General features: G+C 40.4%; 1 protein-coding gene across 1 annotated transcript in view; it reads right to left on the bottom strand.

Moving 5' to 3' along the window:
- The window catches only part of CCDC146 (coiled-coil domain containing 146), a 139,275-nt gene that overhangs the window by 2,694 nt on the left and 111,239 nt on the right, over positions 1 to 25,342 (bottom strand). The window contains exons 10-17 of the mRNA XM_005895256.2: positions 15,440 to 15,535; positions 14,373 to 14,543; positions 10,860 to 10,948; positions 10,511 to 10,675; positions 9,008 to 9,232; positions 7,220 to 7,448; positions 3,743 to 3,871; positions 3,065 to 3,202 (exon numbers count right to left, since the gene is read on the bottom strand). Of these exons, the coding sequence (XP_005895318.1) occupies positions 3,065 to 3,202; positions 3,743 to 3,871; positions 7,220 to 7,448; positions 9,008 to 9,232; positions 10,511 to 10,675; positions 10,860 to 10,948; positions 14,373 to 14,543; positions 15,440 to 15,535 (1,242 nt within the window). The remainder of the gene's footprint in view (positions 1 to 3,064; positions 3,203 to 3,742; positions 3,872 to 7,219; positions 7,449 to 9,007; positions 9,233 to 10,510; positions 10,676 to 10,859; positions 10,949 to 14,372; positions 14,544 to 15,439; positions 15,536 to 25,342) is intronic.

The following is a 25,342-nucleotide window of genomic DNA, read 5'->3' as shown; positions in this document are numbered from 1 at the left end:
CACAGGAACGTATTCTTCATGGGGACAAGGTCTATTTGTTTTACTCATAATGTCCCCAGTGCTTAGAATATAGGAGGCAAAATTAAAACTGAATGTTTGTTGAATGAAGGAATGAATACGTTCTCAGTCTAACTGCTCAGTCCTTTGAACCAAGGTTCAAACCAAGGTTCAAAGCTAAGTCGCTTCAGTCGTGTCCGACTCTGTGTGACCCCATAGACGGCAGCCCGCCAGGCTCCGCCGTCCCTGGGATTCTCCAGGCGAGAACACTGGAGTGGGTTGCCATTTCCTCCTCCAATGCATGAAAGAGAAAAGTGAAAGTGAAGTCGCTCAGTCGTGTCCGACTCTTAGCAACCCAATGGACTGCAGCCCACCAGGCTCCTCTGTCCATGGGATTTTCCAGGCAAGAGTACTGGAGTGGGGTGCCATTGCCTTCTCCGAAAGTTCAAAACTGAGACACAAATATGAGCTTCCAAAAACTACACCCTACCTCAAAACACTTTCTTCCCTAGAGTATATACTGGTCTATCTGTACATTTGCTTACAGAAACATTGCTGCCGGTGATTTAACTTTCCTCTGAAAATATAATGACCAATTATTATGTGCAAACTTTGTCTCTTTAATGGAATAGGGCATATAATTTTTTTTTGGTTGCACTGGGTCTTCGTTGCTGCATGCAGGCCTTCTCTAGTTGCAGCAAGTGGGGCTACTCTCCAGTTGTGCTGCACAGGCTTCTCACTGTGGTGGTTTCTCTGTGTGGAACAAGGGCAAGCAGGCTTCAGTAGTTGTGGCACACAGGCTTAGTTGCCCCCTGGAATGTAGAGTCTTCCCAGACCAGAGACTGAACCCATGTCCCCTATAGTGGCAGGCAGATTCTTAACCACCGGACCATCAGGGAAGTCTGGGAATATAAATTTTTATAACTCTTCTATGCTGCACTAATTTTCAGGAAGCAGAATTTGAATAAAAATGATAGGCATTCAAAGCTTCAATGATGAGTCGTTATCTCTTTTAAATGTCATTAATCAGCCATTGCACACTTGAGTGTGTGTATAAGTAACCAACCTCCCTTCTCCTCCATTAAAAAAAAAAAAAAAGGATGGTGTTATTCTGGGTTCTCTAAGTCTTTGCTGAAATTTCCCATTTTCTGTTCATTTGGGAAACTTGTAAGAGGAGCCATAAGCTCTCTAAGAGAGATGAGAGATGAGCTATGCAACCTTGCTGAGCACCTGCAAGGGGCCAGCCATTTCTGCTTGACTATGTGATACTTGCCACCACGTTAGCTGATGTCACACCCATTTCACAGATCAGTAAACTGAGTTTTAAGATTATGTATAGTTCTCAAGATCACTTGCTAGTGTTGGTAAATCACAGATCTGGGATCTGAATGTCTTATCTTCCAACTCTGCCTACTATGAAGAGGTTATTTTAAATGGAGGATGATGAAAGCCAGGTAGAGAGCATGGAAGGTGGGGAAAGGAAAGGGGAAATAAATCATGAGGACAGGACTCAGTTATGTTGGAACCTTCCTGGCCAAGTGTATGGTCTCGACGGCTCCTATTTGTGTTACTCTGGCTTTCCAGTTGACTACCGGAGAGACTGCCATCAGCTTTGACTAGCCAGCCCTCAGCGAAACCAACTTCCCCCACAGAAAGGGAAATTCATTTTCCAAAACAAAGGAAGGCAACATTTAAAGAAACTCCAGATATGCTAATTTAGGCTAAGTTTATGAGCTTAAAAAAGTTTCTTAAGGTTTCTTATTTTATGAGGCAAAGCTGAGATTTGCACAAGTGCTGCAGTCCATTAGAGGAAAGGATTAGAGCGGAAGAGGAAAAACCAAATAAAAGTGGCCAAGAAGGCTTCAGATTTACAATAATGTAGTGTGCCAGAACTGTTTCTCAAACAAAACTGTCAACTTATTCAATAAATGTTTTTCTAGAGGTTAGTACATGCGAGGCATCTGGAAAACTAAGAATAAGAAAGAACCACTGCCCTCAGGAGCCCACAGTGGGAGGCATGGTGTCACTGTTATCTGTGGTATCTTCTTAACTGCTCCCTCCCTTTTGCAATGTGTGGACATTGGGTCCTTTCCCCTTCTGCACACAGCAGCTCAAGTAACTGTTGCAGACTGAGTAAAACCCTGAGCTGTCACAGAAGGATTCTCCAAGGGGCTGGGGACACCAGGCAGGCAGCAGACCCTCTGACTCCAGACGGTGCAAAGTCCTGCTGCATCCTAATCACGAGCCTCGCTCCTCTTGGTATAGCTTCCAGAGTCTCTGCCTGACCCCTAAGCTTTGGATCAGAAGCCCTGGTAAGTTAGGCTTAGGGAATTAGGAAGCTCAGTGTTACTGGCCTTTCCTCACTAGTGGGGCCTGGTGGCAGCTCCACCCTGTGGTGTTGTGTGATTGCTTCTCTTTAATGGTTCCCTTCCATTCTGGGGGGCTTCCCTGGTGGCTAAGTGGTAAAGAATCTGCCTGCCAATATAGGAGACGTGGGTTCAATCCCTGGGTCAGGAAAATTCCCCTGGAGAAGGAAATGGCAAGCTACTCCAGTATTCTTGCCTGGGAAATCCCACGGACAGAGGAACTTAGCAGGTACAATCCATGGGCTTGCAAAAGAGTCAGATATGACTTAGACTCTAAACAACAACAACACTATTGCTGGGATCTGGCTGCTTCTGGATTTAGGCAATTCCCATGCAAACCACTGGATAAGTGAGGCCCTCCCTTCACAAGGAAGTAGAAAGGATTTAACATGGCACATGAAATATGAAGATAATGATGGTCATTTTTGAGTACGTACTCTGTTAAGTGAAATTTGTGTACTGTCATTGAAAGGCTTAGAATTTCCCATTATAATGAGAATTCATTCAGGGAAACAAGACTGAAACTTACCTTGAGCAATTCTCTAAGAGTCATCTTTACAGTATAAATTTTAATTCTTTGTATTTCTCTAGTCATAAAGCCTAACCTCTCCAGGGCTTTTCTCAGTAAATGAAGCCATCTATGGAAAATGGAGGGTGATAGAGGAGGAAGGGCAGAAGAGAGAGGCAGGGACTTGGCAGACCTTCTTGGCTAAGAGTAGCGTGTCCTGTTTGCAGGCCTGCGTCTTGCTGTAGAGCCTGTCTGTGAGCCGGGAGACCTGTTCATAGATGAAATCCTTCTCCAGCAACTTCTCCTCCTTCTTGGCCAGCTGTAGTTCCAGCTACAGTTAAAAAGAATTTCAAAGGGAGAAAAAAAGTCATGCAAGTCAAAATCTTTCCTAATTAGAGTACTATTCCCCCCTTTCCCCAATGGAAACCCCTTGCCTTCATAACTCCAGAAAATCTTTAGAACTGGACGAAGTCCAGACTTACCCTCTCCAACCTCCTCCATCCCCTCCCCTCACATGTGCTATGGAGTTCTTTCTCCCCATGGCAAACAATGGACCTCTCGGCTCCATCTAGCTCCCATATTGTCATTCCTCTGATATGCTTCCATCAGGAAGACTAAGTCATTTAAGATGCCAAAATTGCTCCTATGGGCTGTGAGAAGGAGATGGGTATCTTGAAAGCACTCAAATTTTGCTTCTTTTGGCAACATCTAAAGTCAAGCTTAGATTTTGTTACTAAATTACAATGAAAGGACTATATTAGTGACTAGAATCATGAGGGATTAATCTGCATAACATGAAACAGTACCACAGATATCTGTGACACTGATCAACAAGGGGATAACAGATGCTATTTTAAGAAAAGACATTTACCTCATCCATTTTTTTGATCATTTCTTCCTCAGTCATATCTTTCCCTGGAAGTAAGCGTGTTCTGTTCTCACCCTCAGGGTTTATAAACTTTTTCTCCAGGTCTTTTATTTTGTCTGTACACTGTGAAAACTATTAAACAAGAAAGAAACATTAACTTTGCTCAGTAAATCTTAAAGTCACTTAGCCCAGGGTCTTTAGGGTCCTTCCAGGCAAAGTTGGAAGGGAATTCTTAACAAACCGTTCAGCTGGGACTCGGGGTGAGACAGTATTTCTTCTCACTCATGGTACCATGAGGAAGATGCCTGTTAATTGACTCTATTAATACAAAGCAAGGTGGTGATTTCTGGGGCACCAAAAAAGAAAGACTTTATAACCAGTCCTTGTATTACTTCCCATTTGTGTTATATTCATGAGATACTGTAGCTGCAGAGCTCTGACTGTACACACTTGATCTCTTTATTGCATACTGGTACAGGGTACACAACACACTGGCCTCCAGTGTAAATCCCTTTGCTGGCAATAGGCTTAATGGCCTACCAGAGAAGAGTGAAGTTCTTATTACTAGGTGAATACAGTGTACAGTCTGTGAGGAACAGCCTGAACTATTTGTATTTTTTTTGGTAAACACCCAATATGTTGTTTCATGTATCAACTATATTTGTTGACCTTGAGACTGTGGAGGTAGATGAAGAAATACAGAAACTCCCAAGTAGGAGTGGTAGCTAAACCTAGCCGTTTTATAGGGAGAGATGTTGAACACAGCGAAAACCAAGAGTCATCACTTTTAGCTTTTCTACTGAAAATCTGTATAATCTCAGGCAAATCATTTATCTTCTCTAAACCTTAGTTTCAACTGTCAAATGGGAAAATAAATCCCAAACTCATGGGACTGACCCATTAAAAGAGATAATACATTTCGAGTACTTGACAACATGTCCAAGAGTGACATAGGTAGAATTTAACATTTTTAACTTATTCTTGTCCTCCCAACAAAAAAGAATGTCAAATGGTGACATGAATATTTTTTTCTTTCTCTCCACACTTCCTAATTGCCCTTAATATGGAGTTAAATTATCCTTATATGTGTAATTAAGCATTTGTTGTATTTGTTATTAATAATATTTACTGTCTCCATGGTTAATTAGGGAATTAAATAGGAAAAAATATATGGTACTTGCTTATCAAAGTGGTACCCTTGACTGATCTTATTTTCCCATGGGCTTGAAGAAACACTGTTTCCTTTTTCTATATAAAATGGTGTTCTTATGTCCTAAAATAGTTCACATGACTTCTGAGAACCCTAAAAAGAGGCTATCATTATAAGTAAAATATTGCAGGAAAATATGACTCATGACAATCCTTGGATTAGACTGTTGGACAATTAAAAACTGTTTCAAGAAACCAAAAAAGTCAAACCTTAAGAGAATTCTGAAAATGATACAAAAAAGAGGAAGACTGGGGGAAGAAAAAAAAAAAAGACCACAAAACACTGTCACTATAACAACAGGACATGACAGGGATCTGGCACTGCATGGCAGGGGCTTGCCTGAAGTTCAGAATTTCACATCATATCCTTCAAAGCACCAAGCGATTAGTGCTGAGTATACGATTAAATAATTAGATGCAGTCTGAAGACTAAAGGGAAGCTTTCTATTCAACTGTTCTTTGGCTTAGAACTAAGATTGCCCCTGGGGGGCAATCCAGAATGGTGAGGCTGTGGAAAGGAGATGGTGGCAGGTGAAGGATGGAAAGACAAGGCTGTGAAACGAGCTAGGCTGGGTGCTGCATGGGCCAATACACCTGGGGGACTGTTCCCAGTGGTGGGGTGGTCCTAAGAACTCTACTTGTCTGATACTTAATTTGAATTCCTTTGCATTAACGTATCCTCTCACACTGATGTCCCAGTTCTTCAGTAAAGTCAGTTTACAGACACAGAGCTCACAGGAACGGCCTTGTGTCAGCGCAGGTGGAAAGAGGAGTGTGACACAGAAGTGGACCAGACACCACGTTTGCGATCTGAGGAGGGGATCCCCCAAATGAACCACTGATTGGAAGCAGGAGTCAGTTTGTGGGAGACCTGGGGGAGGCCTGGGGACTCTGAGTCAGGGCTGCACTTATTGAAGAAGTGAACAGGAGAACACGCAGCTAAAGAAACACTGGAATCCAAACCTTAGCGTATTTATGCAAAGTGAAAGACCCTTTTATCTATATAGCATATTACACATTCAAATGCCATGAAATAGACGCATCATCCAATTTCATAAAGTCCTATAAATTGCCTGACATGATTAAAAAAAAAAAAAAAGACCCAGAACTGTGTCTATAGCATGAGCTAATGAAATCATTTGCGTGTATACCTAGAAAAAGACTAGAAGGATCTCATCTAAATTTTTCATAAGTTTAGTAGTAATTATATCTTAGGGATGTAATTTTTTCTTTGACTTTTTATTTTATTTTATTTTTTTAATTTAAAATTTTATTTTATTTTGTTTTATTTTAAAATTTCTCATGACTTTTACATGTTTTACAAAACTTCGTAGCGGAACTTGTCTTAGTTTTATAATAAAAAAATCTGAAAGCAAATGTGACTTTTTAGAAAACATAGGTTAAAATGTGTTTGTGCTAAATTGAATCAATGGGAAAAATTTAGCCTCAAATGTTTTAGTGTTTTTTTTTCTATTTTCACTAAGAAAAAAAGTATAATTATTATATAAGAAGAAAATAGCTTTATATTAATGGTTTTATTTATTGGCTATTTTGTGTTTAAATGCTATGACTTTATTCCACTTAAAAAAAAAAACACATCAAAGGCCAAGTTATTAAATTACAGGGAAATTACAGGTGTTAACAAGAAGTCTATATATGATTATCAATGTATAAGAAAAAAAAATTGGCTCTAGAGAACAAGAGTATCAAAAAATAAGAGAGCTAGATGGTCTGCAAGATTTTCCAGCAGGCATCAAAAACATAATTATGTAGGTGGTGGTGGAAGCCTGTCATCTTTCCAGGTGGTGCAGTGGTAAAATATCCACCTGCCAATGCAGAAGATGTGGGGTTCAATCCCTGGGTCAGGAAGATGCCCTGGAGAAGGAAATGGCAACCCACCCCAGTATTCTTGCCTGGGAAATCCCATGGACAGAGGAGCCTGGTGGGCTACTGTCCATGGTGTCAGCTACAGTCTAACATGACTGAACACACATAGCGAAAGCCAGCTCTGAAGAAGCTGAGCTAGAGTTGAGATTTGTGAGGGTCTAAGTTCCAAGAAAGGCAGAAAGTGATTCACCAGGGATTGAAAGACAGTCTATAGTTCAGATGTCTGAAGCACAGATTGTACCCTGACATTTAAGTCATGAGTTCTCCTAGGTGCCAGGAGTAGCATGGCTCGATTTACAAGAAAGAACTTACATGACATACAAACAAAGGAGGAAAAAAAAAGGCAAATGGTCCCAGGAATTTTGTCATGAATACATTTCCCACCTGAATCTGGAGCACTGCTAAGTCAGCATCCAAAGCACTCTTAACTGGCAGTAATTTCCGGGTCACGTGAATCTGTCTTTGCTTCTCAGCAATCTTGAGTTTCAGGAATCGGATCTTTTCCTCCAGGACATGTAGTTCAATTTCTCCATTTAGCTTCATCTTCTCTTGGATATTTATTTTTTCATAAAAAATGCACACTTCCTCTTCCCGCTCTATCAGCTGAACACCACTACGGACAAATAGAAAGGCAGAGGCTGAGAGGATTTTGAGGCCACTGTTTTACTAGTCATTGTGGTTCCCTCTGGATGTGGGTGCAAAATAACACATCAACATTGCATAATTCCAGAAGACAATAGACACTCACTGTAGGCTTTCTAGTTAAACTCTTACATTTTGAATTTTTCTGGGCATGAGACAGAGAGGGTTGTTTAGCATCTGAACTCTGAGCTAACTATGTTGTTGGCAAGTCCCAAAGGTTCTCCCGGGATGGGAAAGAATGTCACTCCCCACACATGAACAACGTGATCCCAGAGTCTGATTTTCTGCAGACCCTTTTCATGGGCCAGACTCGCCAGCCAAGATCTGGCCAGAGGTACCCAGGCAGGCAGCCAGGGAATGTGTCTCTTGCAGCTATTCTGCTCTCTCTAACTTGCCAGACACATTAGGCTCTTTCACAGTTAAATATTTCTGATGCACATTTCCCCATAAGCAAAATCCTGTCTTTTGAAATCATGCCAGGGGAAAGACCGCTCCTGAGGAGACTATGGGGAAAAAACAAAGTAAGAATTTTCTAATTCCTGCCTCACAGAACTGACCAAGGTCTGGAACACACTGCCTACATGCTTTGATTTGTGCCAGGAGCCACATAAGAGGACTTTCTTTTCCCAGAGAGAACACCTGCCAGGCCTTTGAAAAAGTTGTGTTCGTCAGGACCCTGAAGTTCTCCCCTGATACTGTCTGCATCTATTATCCCAGAGTTATCCCATCTATTATCCCAAAGCAATCTTTCATTGCTTTTTCTTTCTTTCTCTCACCTCCCTCAAGACATGTGTGCACAGGGTTACATTTGGTTACTCTCAGCTCTTGCTCACTTGCTGTTCACCAGGTCATCTCCTGAGCATCTTTGATCTCTTGACATCAGAAGCCAGGTGCGGTGCTTTATCACCTTTTTTACTTTCAGGGCCCAGCACTTACACAGAACACAGCCTTACACAGAACAGCACACAAGCAAGGTTTGATGAAAAAAAAAATACATAATGCCTGATATAATCACTACAAGGTTCTATAGTCTCAAATGCCAGATTTCTTAGAGCACAAGAAACTTGGGAAAACTATTAAGTAGTAATCGATTAATATTATTATAGCTGGGAGAAATAATGCTTCAAGGGTAACACCTCTTGAAGGTGATACTTACTTGCTAAGAAAATGTACTGGGTGAATCATTTAATAAATCTGTCCCCAAAGTGAGTACAAGATCCAAAGACTTCTTATTTATATCAATTATTCTGAAATAATTTGATAGTATCCTAAATGGTAGCCTGAGAAAGGACTGTGATCTTAAAGCGAGCAGCTTCCCAAACCCTACTCTTGCCTGTCTCTCATATGAGGACGAAGTGTCTTATTTTCAAGGAAAGCATACAGCCCCGCTCCCTGCCCTGCAGAGGCTAATGACATCTAAGTGTCAAATGTCCCTCACTGTTCACTGTCAAGTCTAGATGGAAAAATGGGCAACATTTCTAAATCAGGTCTCTGGGTTCTTTACTCTCACATTAGGTTCCTGGTTTTCACCTTTCATTTCGACGCTGAACAGCTCTTTCATATTTCTTCCGAAGTTGTACCATCTCCTCTTCAATCATTGTGATCATATTGGCAAGTCTGTCGATGTTATTTAACTGGGCTTCTTTCTTCTCTTTCATTTCTTGAAGTTTTGCTACAATTTTGCACACATCGTTTTGCATGCTTTCTCTGATGGTAATGTTGTTGGCATGCTTCAGCATTGAATTTTGTAGCTTTCTTTAAAAATAATGGGAAAATGGGTATGATTATAACTTCCTTTAGTTTCTTTAAAAACAATGAAGACTTCAGAAACATAAACTATCAAAGTAGCTCTTGCCTTACTATGTTCCTTGAAATGACAGTAGTATTAGTAATGATGATGTTCATCATGTCATACTCTTTAGGAATTTCTGTAATTTTCCAAGTCTCCAACTTCCTCTAATCTGGATTAGGACATCTTTCCTTTGTGCCCCAAGAATCTGCTGCTCCCCTTTATCAAAGCAAGAGACTACAGTGATTCATTTACTGCTCTCTTGTCCCCAGGGGACTCTGCTGTCTTGAGGGTGAAGGTGGTTATATATGACAATGTCCACTGGACCTAACGTAGTGCTTGACTTAATATGGCATCAGAATCAATGCCGAATGAATGCATGGCCTCCGTAAATGACATTTGCTTTCATGAAGGATGAGAACCTGATTAGGATGTTAGCTTTGCCTTGTCATAGCAGTCCCCTCTCAGCTCTACCCCCATCTCCCTTCCACTACCCCCCACACAAGAGCCTAGTTTGTAATATCTTTAGAAAAAAAACTGGGGAATAGTGGCCACCAGAAAAAGTTCATGTTGTATAGATTCTATGGATCAGGGACTAAATACAGGTGGGAGAGTCCACCAGATCTTGTCACATGGTAAATAATAAAGTTTAAAAAACAACCCTTGGATTAATTCATTTAATAACAAAAAGTCCTATATAAAGGACTATTTCTATGGATTAAAAAAAGTGGGCCCAGAGAGCTAGGATTTCTTGCCCAAGGTCACACAACCAGTAAGTGGCAGGACTGGGATTTGAGTCTAGAAAAGTCACCTCTCTTAACAGCTCTGCTATACTGCCTCCCACAAGCACATTAGATGCTTCAGGACTACAGTCATAGGATGCTGGTTAATTAACATTTGATTGTCTTCTAACTTTAAACTTCTAACTTTAAATTTAAACTTCTAACTTTAAACTTTAGATTGTCAAATTTGTGCTTTTATTTCTAGATGAATAAATGAAAATAAAATGAGAATAGTTACAGATTTAGTTTTCCCCTCACTTAAAAAAATACAGCTCCCAAGTAGAAGCATAAGGAATCACATGTAAATGCTTAGCTTGTCAGCTCTAAAGCAAGGTATGTGAGTAAGGGCTTTTCTAGCTTTGTAGAAGACTTGTTTTCTACTTCATCATCCCCAGGGTATTTTATCATTCAGTGACTCAGAAGAGAAACTTTTGAAAGGACAGTAGTTACTGTAAGACTTACCTTTCTTGAGTAACTGCACTATTTCTTAAAATCTCCAGTTCATTTAATGACATTTTATGCCTTTCTTTTATTTCATTGACTTTCTGGTGAGCTTTGTGAAGTAAGTTAATAAATTTGTTTCTTTCATTTCGAATAGTGTCATACAGTTTAGCAAACTCTCTGAGTCTGTGAAAACACAAGAATTTTTGAAACTTGTGAAATAAATATCTGTTTCCCTCTATAAACTAACTAGATATATTTGGCAAAACTAATACAATAGTGTAAAGTTTAAAAATAAAATAAAATTTAAAAAAAAAGAAAGAGAAAAAAAAAAAAAAAACCTAGGTAAGTCCTCAAGTAATTCTTTTACCTCCGATGAATTTCACGTTTTTTCTTCCTGTGTATCCGGATTTCAAGATCCTTTGCTTTGATCTCCCTAACAATGCTGGTATATTTTTGCTGAAATATAAAAGTTAATTGTGAAATTTTTAAAAAGTCCGTCACCAACAGCATGTGGATATTCCCAGCCTCACCCCATCTCATACTACTACTACTACTACTACTACTACTACTACTACTACTACGTCGCTTCAGTCGTGTCCGACTCTGTGCGACCCCATAGACGGCAGCTCACCAGGCCCCCCCATCCCTGGGATTCTCCAGGCAAGAACACTGGAGTGGGTTGCCATTTCCTCCTCCAATGCATGAAAGTGAAAAGTGGAAGTGAAGTCGCTCAGTCGTGTCAGACTCTTAGCGACTCCATGGACTGCGGCCTACCAGGCTCCTCTGCCCATGGGATTTTCCAGGCGAGAGTACTGGAGTGGGGTGCCATTGCCTTCTCCAACCCCATCTCATAAGTATCCAATAAAGACCATTCTATCTTCATCAGCTGGGTTGTGCAGATCACAGGGAAGAGGTGAGGGCGGGGGCTGAAAATTACCTGGCCAGCTGAACTGAATTGCATTGACTAGGACAAAGGGTTCATTAAAGGACAGAAAGATCCAGAGAGGAGGGGAAAAAAGGAGCCTGCCCACGTTGGTTTGAGGAAAACTTCAGGGAACTTTTCACGAGCCAAAGAATGATTACGGAAAGCATGACTGGGTTGGGTGAGTGAGGAATTTATGAAGGAGAGTTGAGGGAGAGGGTTTGGAATCAGTTTTTGTTTTTTTTTCCTTTTTAGAGGATAATTGCTTTACAATATTGTGTTAGTTTCTGCCATACATCAACATGAATCAGCCATATACATATGTCCCCTCTCTCTTGAGCATCCCTCCCACCTCACCTCCCACCCATCCCAACCCTCTAGGTTGTCATAGAACTGTTGTGAGTTGAAGCGTCAATGATTTTTGGTGAGAGACTGAAGTCGTAATTTTATTTTTGTTTGTTTATTTATGTTTGGCTGCGGTGGGTCTTAGCTGCAGCGCGGAGCTTTCTCTCTAGTTGCCCGGCAGGGGCTCCGAATGCAGGCTCACTACTTGGGGTGCAAGTGCTCTCGGTGCAGGCTCGAGGTGCAGCGGCTTAGTTCCTTCCCACCCCCGCCCCCGAATGTGGAATCTTCCTGAACCAGAGCTCAAGCCTGCGTTCCCTGCATTGGAAGGTGGATTCTTAACCACTGGACCACCAGGGAAGTCCCTGAAACCCTGATTTTAAAGCACCTTTCCGTTATTTTGTACTGTGGGTGTTTTTTCCTACAGAATGAAGTGGTATGGTGAGACCAGCCCCATAAGGAGGTAAGAAACAAGATTCCACACAAATATTTTAAAAGACAGCAGTTATTGTTTCCAAAGTCCTCAAGATATACCAAGTGTTAAATGAACTAGTTACATCTTCAAATCTAAAGATGTTGTGTCTCTCATCTAGGGTGAGAAATGTATTCAAAGAAGTACAGAATTTTGCTAGTAGAAACCAGTTTCTGCTGGCCTTAAGGACTGTGAGAGCAATTCCCATAAAAGAAACTAGACATCTAAGTAACTGTGTCTATGAACAATTAAAGAGATGTAAAATGTAGTCATCCACTCCCACTTGGAGGTGATAGCAACGTTGACTTTCTTTGTCCCTTCACCTTTTATCTTAGGGATATAGATGAGAGGTGAAAATAAATGATAAGATTGACTGTTCCTTATGGAAGGTATAGTGTATTACCACTGTTAAACAGATTAATCAATCCCCAATGCTCAGAATAGTTCAGGGAAACAATATTTTTCCTTTATTGATTTCCATATTTCAAGAGAAAGAATTGATCTCCTTTGAGAGCAATTAGAGAGCTAAATTAGCCATGAGATCTGGCAGACATAGATTAGTCACATAGGTAACACATGTATCAGGTTTTGAGGTTAATTTAAAAATTGTCTAGTTCATGAAACAGATCCATGTTCCAAGTATCCTGCTCCTTGTTTGGTTCCTCTTCCTCCTCCGCTCCGCCACGCTGTTCCCTCAGGCTGCCTTCTTTTCCCCATTCCTCCCTGTCCACTGTCTTTCCTTTCTTTGCTGAAACCCCCTGAACTCTACTGGGCTTTGCCTGAGCTTCTGGGACAAGGATCCAAACTGTTCAACGGGGATTAAGTGACCTTCACTGCCTGACCTCTCCTCTCGGGTCTCACCATTTGACATACTTTCCCCATCTTCCCATGCCCCAGCCATGCTAAACTTCTAGTTTCTCTCTCTCAAGTATTCTGGGGTGGTGGGGGATGTGGCAATAGACAGTTAAAGGGCCGTTTGAATAGCTGGCCGTGGGTTGTGTGATGCAGATCTTTACCTCAGTTTTCTCTCATCTGTATTTACCCTCATGGCTCACTAATGCTTCGTTGTGCATTCTTTCCGAAAAATAAGAAAGAAACGCTGCCCTGTGTGAATGCGTGCTCAGAATTAAACAAAGCTGCACTCAGAAACAGCCAGCATCTGGGTCACATGGTAAATTTAGGTATTCTACTTTAGTAGCGTCATATCATTTTTAAGAAGAGTTGTATACTTATTTTAGCTTTCGGGGTGGTGGGTCTTCGTTGCTGTGTGTGGGCTTTCTCTAGTTGCAGCGAGTGGGAGCCACTCCTCCCTGTGGTGCTCAGGCTTCTTATTGCGGTGGCTGCTCTTGTTGTGGAGCACCGGCTCTAAGTGTGTAGTCCTCAGTGGTTGCAGCACTCGGGGTTAGTTGCTCCGAGGCATGTGGGATCTTCCTGGACCAGGAATGGAACCCATGTCTCCTGCATTGGCAGGTGGATTCTTTACCACTAGACCACCAGGGAAACGCCATAATAATTTTTAAAAGAGGGTCTCTGGACACAATCCTTACGTGGAATAAATGATTGTAATGTTAGGATTTTACCTATCATAGAAAGATTGTTTTGCTATTGTTTCATTGTTGATTTTGTTTGGGGATGTTGCACTGGGTCAGCTCTGGCCCTTAGTCAGGAGCCCAGGAAAGGCATAGGGAGAAACAGTTACTAAAGGTAACTGTCCTCACAATGGTTTAAATGATGCTGACTCGATGAACTTGGGAAGGAGAGTGGTCTGATTCTGCGGCTCCTGAGTTGTTCTGGGTAGATCATGATGGACTGTGGGATGGTGGTGAATCACAGACACCTGTGCCTTTGAGCCTGTCAGCCATTTCTCCTGGAGGTACTCACCTTATTCTTACTGAAATTGTCATCTGTTCAAATCTCTGCTCATTGTCATTAATCTAATTCTTTTTTCCTCTAGATTGTTGACTATTGCCAGCTGAATCCTGGGACTGTTTTTCATTACATGGTTGAGTTTTGTTTAGGGAAGCTGTGTAGTCACTGAACTTGCAGGGGGCTTAAAGTCATAGTTTTCTAATGTACATTGTATTAACATGAGGCTACCCTGGACTGTTGTGGTAATTAATGAATGGTTACAAAAATGCAGTTACCTGAGCTTTCAGGAAATCCTTGGATTTTTGCTCCTTCTCATCAATTTTGATTTGAGTCATACGGACAAGGTTGAAAAGCAGTTCTTGAATGTTTTCTTGCTCCTTTAAAAGCTTGTTTTCCTCAGCAAGTTGCTGTTCTACTAACTTAGACTCAGCTTCTGATAGGATTTTCTTTTGGAAAAACACAAATATTATAAAGTATTTATTTGAAGGAACACACTAAGGCCCTTGGACTGCAAGGAGATCCAACCAGTCCATCCTAAAGGAGATCAGTCCTGGGTGTTCATTGGAAGGACCGATGTTGAAGCTGAAACTCCAATACTTTGGCCACATAGTGGGAAGAACTGACTTATTTGAAAAGACCCTGATGCTGGGAAAGATCGAGGGCAGGAGGAGAAGGGGACAACAGAGGATGAGATGGCTGGATGGTATCACCGACTCAATGGACGTGGGTTTGGGTGGACTCTGGGAGTTGGTGATGGACAGGGAGGCCTGGCGTGCTGAGGCTCATGGGGTTGCAAAGAGTCAGACACTGAGTGACTGAACTGAACTAAGGCCAGTATCTCAGACTACTTTTAAAATCTTCTATGTAGAGTTTATTTTATTAAAACACAAAAAGTAACTCTGCTGCCTTAGCACCAGGTATTTATCTTATAAAAAGAATGTGCAAACATGATAGCATAGAACTTTTTCTTATTCAGACTGTATTTTCAAGTAAAGCTTTGCAGAGAAATAAAAGCATGTTTTACTTTGACAGTGGTTTTGGATAAACAAAATTTGAAATTGGATATTGGTGAAATAATGCATTTATTATGTATTTTGAATCAGGTTTTTTACTTTAAACTCATGAATTTGTATAATTTTTTTGCCAGCTCAAACATATTTTTTTTTCCTCTTTCAAAATTTTAATGTGGGTTTGAGTAGACTTTGAGATAAAGAAACAGACTCATATTAGGTAGGATCATACTTTCTTTGACTCTTCTACTAACCAGGTTTCATGGATCACAGTTAAAAACACAGCTTTGCATTAGTCATTCTTAGAAACTTAAGTGAAACTTGATATTAACCTGCTGGGTTAAATTCCTCTTAGCTACTTCAACTTCCTTATGGAGTTCTCGCCTTCTCTCAGATAATGTAGAATCATCTTTAGGAATAGCTTCAATCTGGAAATCAGAATTTAAAACAGGTATTATACAAGAAAGAAATTTTCAGTGTCCTGTAGTCAACCCCATCATGAACCTTTTGAAAACGGTGGGCAAATTATGATGCTCACTCTTACAGGAAACTGCTTATTATGCTGACTATTCTTTGTAAAGTCACGGTAAATTGAAATATGAAGATTTGCAAGAGATTTGTAATTCACCAGCTGCTAATATTCTACTTCTAATTCATTTGGAAATAAAAACCTTACTACTAATAGTTGCTAACATTTATAGAGCATGAGTATGTGTTAAGCAAAGTTCTAAGTGCTTATATGTATGCTGCTGCTGCTAAGTCGCTTTAGTCATGTCCAACTCTGTATGACTCCATAGATGGCAGCCCACCAGGCTCTGCCATCCCTGGGATTCTCCAGGCAAGAACACTGGAGTGGGTTGCCATTTCCTTCTCCAATGCATGAAAGTGAAAAGCGAAAATGAAGTCGCTCAGTCATCCAACTCTTTGCGACCCCATGGACTGCAGCCCACCAGGCTCCTCTGTCCATGGGATTTTCCAGGCAAGAGTACTGGAGTGGGGTGCCATTCCCTACTCCGGCTCATGTGTATAGTCTTATTTAATTCTCATAATAACCCCATTAGGTAGGTAATATTATCTCCAATTGTACAGATGAGAATGAGGAACAAAGACATTTAAGCACCTTGCATGCTGGTATACGTGTAAACCCAGGCAGTTAGACTCAGAGCCCATGGTCTTAACACTGTATTTTACTACCTCTTTAATGACTCAGCACTTTGGAAACATGTATTCAAATGATATTTTTTTTATATCAATACTTACCTGAATTCATTTATGAAATACTATAAAGAAAAATAGGAATTATTAAGAACAGAATAGTTGTCTACTCTGTAGTAGTTTGAGTACCTGGAAAGTTGTTATATGAAAGAAAACTCAATCTTAACTTTTTTGTTGATACTTGAGATTCCACCATTACATTTCCATTGTATTAGCTTGTGCTTTTGTCCTCTGTCAAAATACTTTGAAGAGAGAACATCTTATTATAAGATGTTGTTCCCTTATTAGCAATGAACTTATCGGATTCTTTATGATGGAGAAGAGAGCAGAGAAAAAGAGGACACGTGGCAGCTGATGGTGAAGGAGTACCATCCAAGGATACAAGAAGGGTTACATTGGGGGTGCTGACTGCATACTTGACTCAGAGAAGATTTAGAGTTGGATCTTCACATCAAAAGCTCATGACTCCAATCTGATGTGGTTTATTTCCTACTGTGACAGCACACACTTCTAGGCACCAAAGTTGAATATTACTGAAATGTGTCCCAAGAAGAGAAGATCATACTCTTAGTGATTTAAAGGTCACTAAACAGGATCCTTCTGAAGTTGACACTGATCTTTTAAAGTAGCTGAAATGTGTCTTTGAATGCTCCATACCCATGAACCTGTGCATCTTCAGTAGCATTTTTTTCGCCCACAGAGGCCCAATGATATCTTGCTTTCCATGGCCTCTCCTACTGCAGAGAGCTAGCTGCTGAGAAGCACGTACTGGACTTAGGAAAATGAGACATGGTATTGTGAAATCCATGTAACAATATATAGACTTTGTGATTTGGATGAGCAGATAATTCCTACAGCAGGTCAGAAGAGGGAGAGCTCCACATAGACTTGAATAATCAAGGAAGGTTTCAAGGAAGAGGTGAGAAGCCAGTGAGGAAGACTTTGATTTTTCTTCTGGAAAGTAGAGTTAATTCTTCCTGGACAGATTGGAGTCCAGCAAGTATCTTGGTCCCTGACTATTTCTCTGCCACTGATGCCCAGGAGCAGGCTGCTCTAAATGTTGCTCCCAAGTGTAGGCAAATCTGTACATGTCACTGACAGGGACTAGAGAAGCTTATACAGTTTCTACAGAGATATGATGAGAGCAAACTCAACTCCTCTGTAAACTAAAGGCTCCTGACAAATTTTCCTGGATTCAGGTCTCAGGCATTTTAAGTTTTTTCCAATGTTTTAAATTACAAACAATACTACAGTGAATGATACTCATTTTTGAACTCTGCATAACTGTTTTTTGACATTTTCTCAATTCTCCACAAACCCAGCCCTCCAGTTTCAGGAGGGAATTACGTGTGCTTTGTGAAAGAGGTAATAAGGTGAGGCATTGGTAGCAGAGCTTCCTGGCTGCCTGCTGCTGCTGCTAAGTCGCTTCAGTCGTGTCCAACTCTGTGCGATCCCATAGACGGCAGCCCACTAGGCTCCTCTGTCCCTGGGATTCTCCAGGCAAGAATACTGGAGTGTGTTGCCATTTCCTTCTGCCTTTTCCTTCCTGGCTGCCTAGCCAATATCTGTCCTCCACTTTGACATTACTAACAGAACCCCAGTTTTGTTCAGAGCTGCGGTGTATCCAAAAATCTTCAAACTCCTTCAAAGTTGGGGGTGATGATAAGAGCCAGGGTGGGCCAATAAAATGTAACTGGAGGGGCTCCTGGAAAGGTGACTGTTTTAGAAAGACAGTGTCAGCCAGGTCAGCTGCCATATGCATTTCGCTCTCTGCCCTTCCTCACTTCTGTATGATCTTATGCCCAGAGGCTTAATGGCCATTTTGTAACCTTGGAGAAAAAACATGCATATTATAGATGACAGACGACAAAGCTCAGAGGCTCTGGACTTTCCATTATGTGAAACTGCTTGGTGTGTGCCTATCTTTGAATTTTTTTATTATTTGAATGAAGCAACCCGTATTTACTTAAGCCACTGTAACTGAGTGTCTATTACTTCTTGAAGCCAAATTAAAAACCTGATTGATACATCTCTTCCAAAGGAAATCTTCCTAAGGTAATCTGGGAATAGGCTAGAGTTAAGCTGAAGTTCCCACTAATGGAGAAGAGAAAAACTGACCAAGTATCAAAGTTCTAATACCGAGGTAAAGTAATAGACCATTATTTTCGAGCCGGCAAGCTGTATATATAGTATGTTTTGTAAGCTTATTCATTTTAGTTATTTATTTGATTTTTATAGAGTAGCATTTGATATATTTTTAAAAACTGTGTGTTTATTATAACAAAAAAATGAAAAAAGTAGGTAAAGTAAGAAATTAAACATCTTCACTCCCCACTTCCACATTCAGATGCTACTCATCAGGAGGCAGCATTAATAGTTTGGTGTCTGTTTTTCCTAACATTTTTAATACATGAACAAACATTTACTTTCATGAAATTAAGAAATTAGGCATATTCTGTTGTTGTAAACATCCCAGTTACTTTGTATCAGTGAACTTCAGTTTCTTTAAGGCTCTGTTGTTTTTCTAAAATATTTCAAATTTTCATGAGGTCTGTGGAATTCTGGGAGAGTCTCTACAGTCAAAGGCCTAAGAGAATCAAACAGTTGTCCCTAGGGGGAAACAAATTTTGAAGAATAGCCTGACCCCTTCTTGCTTATCTTTTATCTTTTCTGTTTTTAGAATGCTTGCAAGTCTGAAATGTTCAGGCTGGGAGTGACTGGCCTGACCCACTCCTATTTTCAAGTACTGCCAGGCAGTGTAGCACCATGGCTGGGCTAATTATAAGTCATAAGTTCAAAGAGGAAGTTAGTCTCTCCCTGAAACTGAACTAGAACAAAAGCATAGGCTTTTCTTGAAATCAGGGAAGGAAAAAGACTTTTATTTTCATTTCTAATGCTATATGAGTGTTATTTTATGGACTTAATAAATAGCTAGAAGTAGTCCAATATAAATAGCATTTCTTTACTAAAATACTAACAACTTGTGAGCATTCTACCACAATTTCTTCTTTGGTCAGAAGAAATCCATTATATATTTGTGTCAAGTGAGATAAGTCTATAGTGGCAAACCTCATCATCAGAAACAGCGTGCAGTTAGCTTTATAGTACTCTCACTCTCAAATGTAACTTGATAGCTAAGGATTACCAGATAGATGAGAAAAATTTCTAGTAAGAAAGAGAAAAAATAAACAACACAAAACACACACACACAAAAACAGAAAAATGTAACTTGCAGAGAAAAGAAAAAAAGCTATTATTAATATCTTTGGTGAGATTAAAAAATGATATGTAGTATGCATAAGGGTACAATAAAAAATAAGTGTTAGGAGAAAAATAGCTCATGGAAATTTAAAATATAACAGAATGGAAGAAAAAGTGGAGGAAATTTCCCTTGTAGCAAGCCAGAAAAACAAAACAATGGAAAATATGAGGAAAAAAAAAGACAAGAAAATTAAAAAGATTCTTTGAGAAGGTCTAACATCTGGATAATAGAAGTCCCAGAAAGAGAATAGTAAAATAAAAGTGGACAAACTTGGAGAAATTATTTAAGATGGTGTTTCAGAGATGAAAAACGTTAAGTCTCTCTATGCAAAGAACCCACTCTATGTCCAGTATGATGGCTAAAAATAGGAGCCTCACAAGTGGGAACTACATTGTGAAATTTTAAATTTCGGGAGGCAATAAAAAATCCTACAAGTTTTCAGCATGGAAAAAAGGAAAAACTGGTTTCAAACAAAGAATCAAGCATGAGAATGGCACCAAGTGTCTTAGTAGTGCGATAAAAAACAATTGATCTGTATCTTCATTATGAGGAAAAATAATTTCCAATCAAAATGTCATATCCAGTAAAATTATTAATTATCTGTTAAGCTAAAGTGAGGATAAAATATTTCCTGATATGCAAGGTGTTCTGACAATGCATTTTCTGACACACCAGTCTTAAAAGATTACTTTCCATTCACCTTTTCTCAAGGAAAGGTGGACAATATCCCCTTCCCACAAAAAGAGAGTAAGTCAAAAGAGAAAGAGAAGAGACTCGTGGAATACGGGATCCAACATAGGAGAGAGAGAGAGAGAGGGAGTCACCGAGATGGTGGAGTAAGGCTCCTAAGCTGGGGAGTGTACATGTAGAGAAGTGAGACCCAATTTGCAACAGATCGGAAAGCTTAGAAGAGAAAAGCAGCTTCTGATATCTGGCAGTTGACCTGGCACTCACAGCTGGGCCTGGTGTTCTGTTGAACACAATTTCACAGAAAATCACCATCAGACAAGACCATTCTATGCTGCTGCTGCTAAGTCGCTTCAGTCGTGTCCGACTCTGTGCGACCCCAGAGATGGCAGCCCATCAGGCTCCCCTGTCCCTGGGATTCTCCAGGCAAGAACACTGGAGTGGGTTGCCATTTCCTTCTCCAGTGCATGAAAGTGAAAAGTGAAAGTGAAGTCGCTGAGTCGTGTCGGACTCTTAGCGACCCCATGGACTTCAGCCCACCAGGCTCCTCCGTCCATGGGATTTTCCAGGCAAGAGTACTGGAGTATGATCATAGACAAAAACAAGACCACTTTGTATTTGTCTTTGGTCACAGATACAAACAAGAACATTGTCCAAGCCACAAAATATCATGTATTCCCATCTTCCTTGCCTATTATAGCTCTAGCCTCAATCTAGTCTTTTCTCTTTCTGCCATAAAATTTATTAAGGTACTCAATCATAGGATTACCCTCACTTTCTGACAATATTCAAATCTAAGGCAAAGTCCTGTTTTCTTAAACTATCCCCCAAAACACACAGCACCAGCCCCAAACCTACGTGTCCTTTCTAATAGGCTACACTGAGGTACCCTACTATTCCGCCTGGTGTGTACTTTCCCTTGCTGCAATGAGTAGTAAACTCAACTCATTCAACCATACATGTGTTCCTACTGGCTTTTGGCTAGAGATTACTGAAAAGTCTCAGAAGTTATTTCCATAAGAAGATTAAATGAATAGACTACCAAATGTGTTTTAACATGCTGAGAGGAAATTTACACACTAACAGGACAGTTTGGGGTTGAACTAATGATAAGTACACAGAAAACTACAAATAAAAACACAAGGTGTATAAATATTGGGGAATACAATTTTGTAAGTAATTATCTAATGTGACTCACGTGTGAATAACATTTACTCATAATAATGCAAATATGAAACTTCAAAATTGTTAAAATTATAGCATAAACCTATTTAGTATATGGAGGGGCAAGAAATAGGTATGTTCAATGGACAGGGTGTAAAATAAGCTTAATCCTCATCGTTTATAATGAGAAGAAAAATAATCAGGTCTAAAACTGAAAAATAAAGGAGTAGCATTATTCACATATTACTTAAATGATGAAGATGGATCATAAGAATTAGCTAAAGGAAGAGGACTTAATTAAGAATAGGAAATAAATGGTGTATGTGCTGTCATCTACCTTTCTATACCTGAGGCAGACATCACTAATCAACTCCAGAGCTGAGAAGTCAGTGCTGAGTCTCAGAATCCTTTGCAAAATGTTCACTACAGGGGGCTACCACCAGCTGAGGAGAATTGGCACTTGCCTTCCTTGGACCATATGATCTTTACAATTCCTCTCAGTTCTTTCATCCCATGATTATATAAAATAAAGAACATTGAATGTCTTGAGCAGGTGACACATGAAAGTATCATTTAAGATTTTTTTCAATTTTATTTTTTTCATTTAAGAATATTAGTAGCAAAATGGAGAGTAGATTGAACCTGGAAAAAATAGAACAAAGGGAGAATAGCTGGTGGCAGTGGCAGTCATTCAGATGATGCAGAGTGGATACTGAAAGGCTTTCCTGAGGGTTATCAGTAGGGCCTGAACGTGCCATCCTCACCATTGGAATGAAATAGCCATATTCAAAGTCTTATTCTGATTATAAAATTTTCTTTAGCCTTTGAAAAAGTTTATATATATACAGGAAGAAAAGCAACAGTTGTTTCTTGGTACCATCTTCTTGGAACCACATACTTTCACATCTGCAATCACTTTATTCCTTGCAATAATCCCAGTTCAAAGGTTGAAAATGCCAAACAGCAGCAGCTGTTCAATGAATCTAGGATTTAAACCTGACTCTGCCTGACTCAAAACTGATGCTCTCCTCCATATAGTTAAGTTGTCACAATTGCCTTGAACACTGGAAGGGAGTCACTAAGAGAAATGCAGAATCACTTCTAAGAGCAGAGAGAGATCAATCTTCTATAAAACTACAAATAAAGGAAAAGAGCTGTTAGAAAAAGCAGTCTCCTGCCTGCAGCCTTTTCACCCCCACTTAGCTACAAAAGAATGGGCTTTGGCCCTAGAACTCTTCCTTATGAAGAGATAGGGAATCCACACAGCCTGTACTGGGTTTATCACTTTGTGTGGGAATATCTTTCCCTGTTTCAGACACAATGAGAACTCCTTGGTTCTGCTTAAGCCTGTGTGTCAGTGGCCCTCAGGCACACCGCCAGCTTTCAGCGTTTCAGACTCCACAAGAAGGATCAAGGTTCCTTTCACCATAGTTTAAGACAATCGTGAGCGTAGGCCAGTCACCCTGAGTTGGCCATCAGGAGAGACAGCTGGCCACTGGGGACCAAAGGTCACTACTGAAGCTGATCTTCCTCTGCCTCTTCTTTGTGTAGGTAGCGTTGTTCCATCCAGTGCTTGACTGGTGTGTTCTCCTCGGTGACTCCAACACCAAGGTGCAATGGGCCCCCTCTTCAAGGTAGGTGAGTGGTGCATGGCATTCTGCTTCCTTGGGACTGATGACCTGTGTGGTACACGACTTGATGTGTACATACAGAAAATGACATAGTTACTTGGTTAGAGGATTTTGTTGTTGTCACAATCTTGAGTATGTTTTTATTTTGAAAGAAAATAACCCTACAGACATAATATTCCAACCCTTAAAACATGACAGTGAATGTCAAAGCAAAATCCCCAGAGTCACTGAGAGGACTGTGTTAGAATGTAGATATGGGGTTTTATTCCTCTTCCATACCTCAACGGAAGTCAATAGAGCTAAAAATGGGCCAAAGAACTAAATAGAGATTTCTCCAAAGAAGACATACAGATGGCTAACAAACACATGAAAAGATGCTCAACATCACTCATTATCAGAGATGGGCAAATCAAAACCACTATGAGGTACCATTTCACACCAGTCAGAATGGCTGCGATCCAAAAGTCTACAAGCAATAAATGCTGGAGAGGGTGTGGAGAAAAGGGAACCCTCTTACACTGTTGGTGGGAATGCAAACGAGTACAGCCACTATGGAGAACAGTGTGGAGATTCCTTAAAAAACTGGAAATAGAACTGCCTTATGATCCAGCAATCCCACTGCTGGGCATACACACTGAGGAAACCAGAAGGGAAAGAAACACGTGTACCCCAATGTTCATCGCAGCACTGTTTATAATAGCCAGGGCATGGAAGCAACCTAGATGTCCATCAGCAGATGAATGGATAAGAAAGCTGTGGTACATATACACAATGGAATATTACTCAGCCATTAAAAAGAATACATTTGAATCAGTTCTAATGAAGTGGATGAAACTGGAGCCTATTATACAGAGTGAAATAAGCCAGAAAGAAAAACACCAATACAGTATACTAACGCATATATATGGAATTTAGAAAGATGCTAACAATAACCCTGTGTACGAGACAGCAAGAGAGACACTGATGTATAGAACAGTCTTATGGACTCTGTTGCAGAGGGAGAGGGTGGGAAGATTTGGGAGAATGGCATTGAAACATGTATAATATCATGTATGAAACGAGTTGCCAGTCCAGGTTCGATGCACGATACTGGATGCTTGGGGCTGGTGCCCTGGGACAACCCAGAGGGAGGGTATGGGGAGGGAGGAGGGAGGAGGGTTCAGGATGGGGAACACATGTATACCTGTGGTGGATTCATTTTGATATTTGGCAAAACTAACACAATTTGTAAAGTTTAAAAATAAAATAAAATTTAAAAAATATCAGAAGTGTACTTTAATGTGTAGTTTGATTTCCTGAAAGTGTGATACCTTTAAGAAATTTTCTACATTTCAATTTGTCATGGTTTTCCCTAACCCTAGCAAAGTCTCTCTCCTTATGGCAGGCTGGTCTTTTTCTTTTTTTCAGATCAGATCAGTCACTCAGTCGTGTCTGACTCTTTGCGACCCCATGAATCGCAGCACGCCAGGCCTCCCTGTCCATCACCAACTCCTGGAGTTCACTGAGACTCATGTCCATCGAGTCAGCGATGCCATCCAGCCATCTCATCCTCTGTCGTCCCCTTCTCCTCCTGCCCCCAATCCCTCCCAGCATCAGAGTCTTTTCCAATGAGTCAACTCTTCGCATGAGGTGGCCAAAGTACTGGAGTTTCAGCTTTAGCATCATTCCTTCCAAGGAAATCCCAGGGCTGATCTCCTTCAGAATGGACTGGTTGGATCTCCTTGCAGTCCAAGGGACTCTCAAGAGTCTTCTCCAACACCACAGTTCAAAAGCATCAATTCTTCGGCACTCAGCCTTCTTCACAGTCCAACTCTCACATCCATACATGACCACAGGAAAAACCATAGCCTTGACTAGACGAACCTTTGTTGGCAAAGTAATGTCTCTGCTTTTGAATATGCTGTCTAGGTTGGTCATAACTTTCCTTCCAAGGAGTAAGCGTCTTTTAATTTCATGGCTGCAGTCAACATCTGTAGTGATTTTGGAGCCCAGAAAAATAAAGTCTGACACTGTTTCCCAATAAAAATCATACATATTTCATGAAACTGCATGATCAACTGTATTTCAACATACAGAAACAGAGCCCATTGTACTTTAGTAATATAGGTAATATGGCACTTAAGGCTTTTCTTAATTAAAAGCCAAGAATCTTATTTGCATTTCTTTGAAGGAAAAGACTGTAATAAGGACAAAGTATTGGCAAAGTGATGAACCAAACAGAGAAGAAATTCTAATTATAGACTTCAGAATTCAGTTTAAGATGTATATGTATGTCG

Source organism: Bos mutus, chromosome 4 (genome assembly GCF_027580195.1).
Source record: "Bos mutus isolate GX-2022 chromosome 4, NWIPB_WYAK_1.1, whole genome shotgun sequence".
NCBI classification, from domain to species: Eukaryota; Metazoa; Chordata; class Mammalia; order Artiodactyla; family Bovidae; genus Bos; species Bos mutus.
The sequence above is the reverse complement of the archived record's forward strand: the minus strand, read 5'-3'. Positions and strand labels throughout refer to the sequence as shown.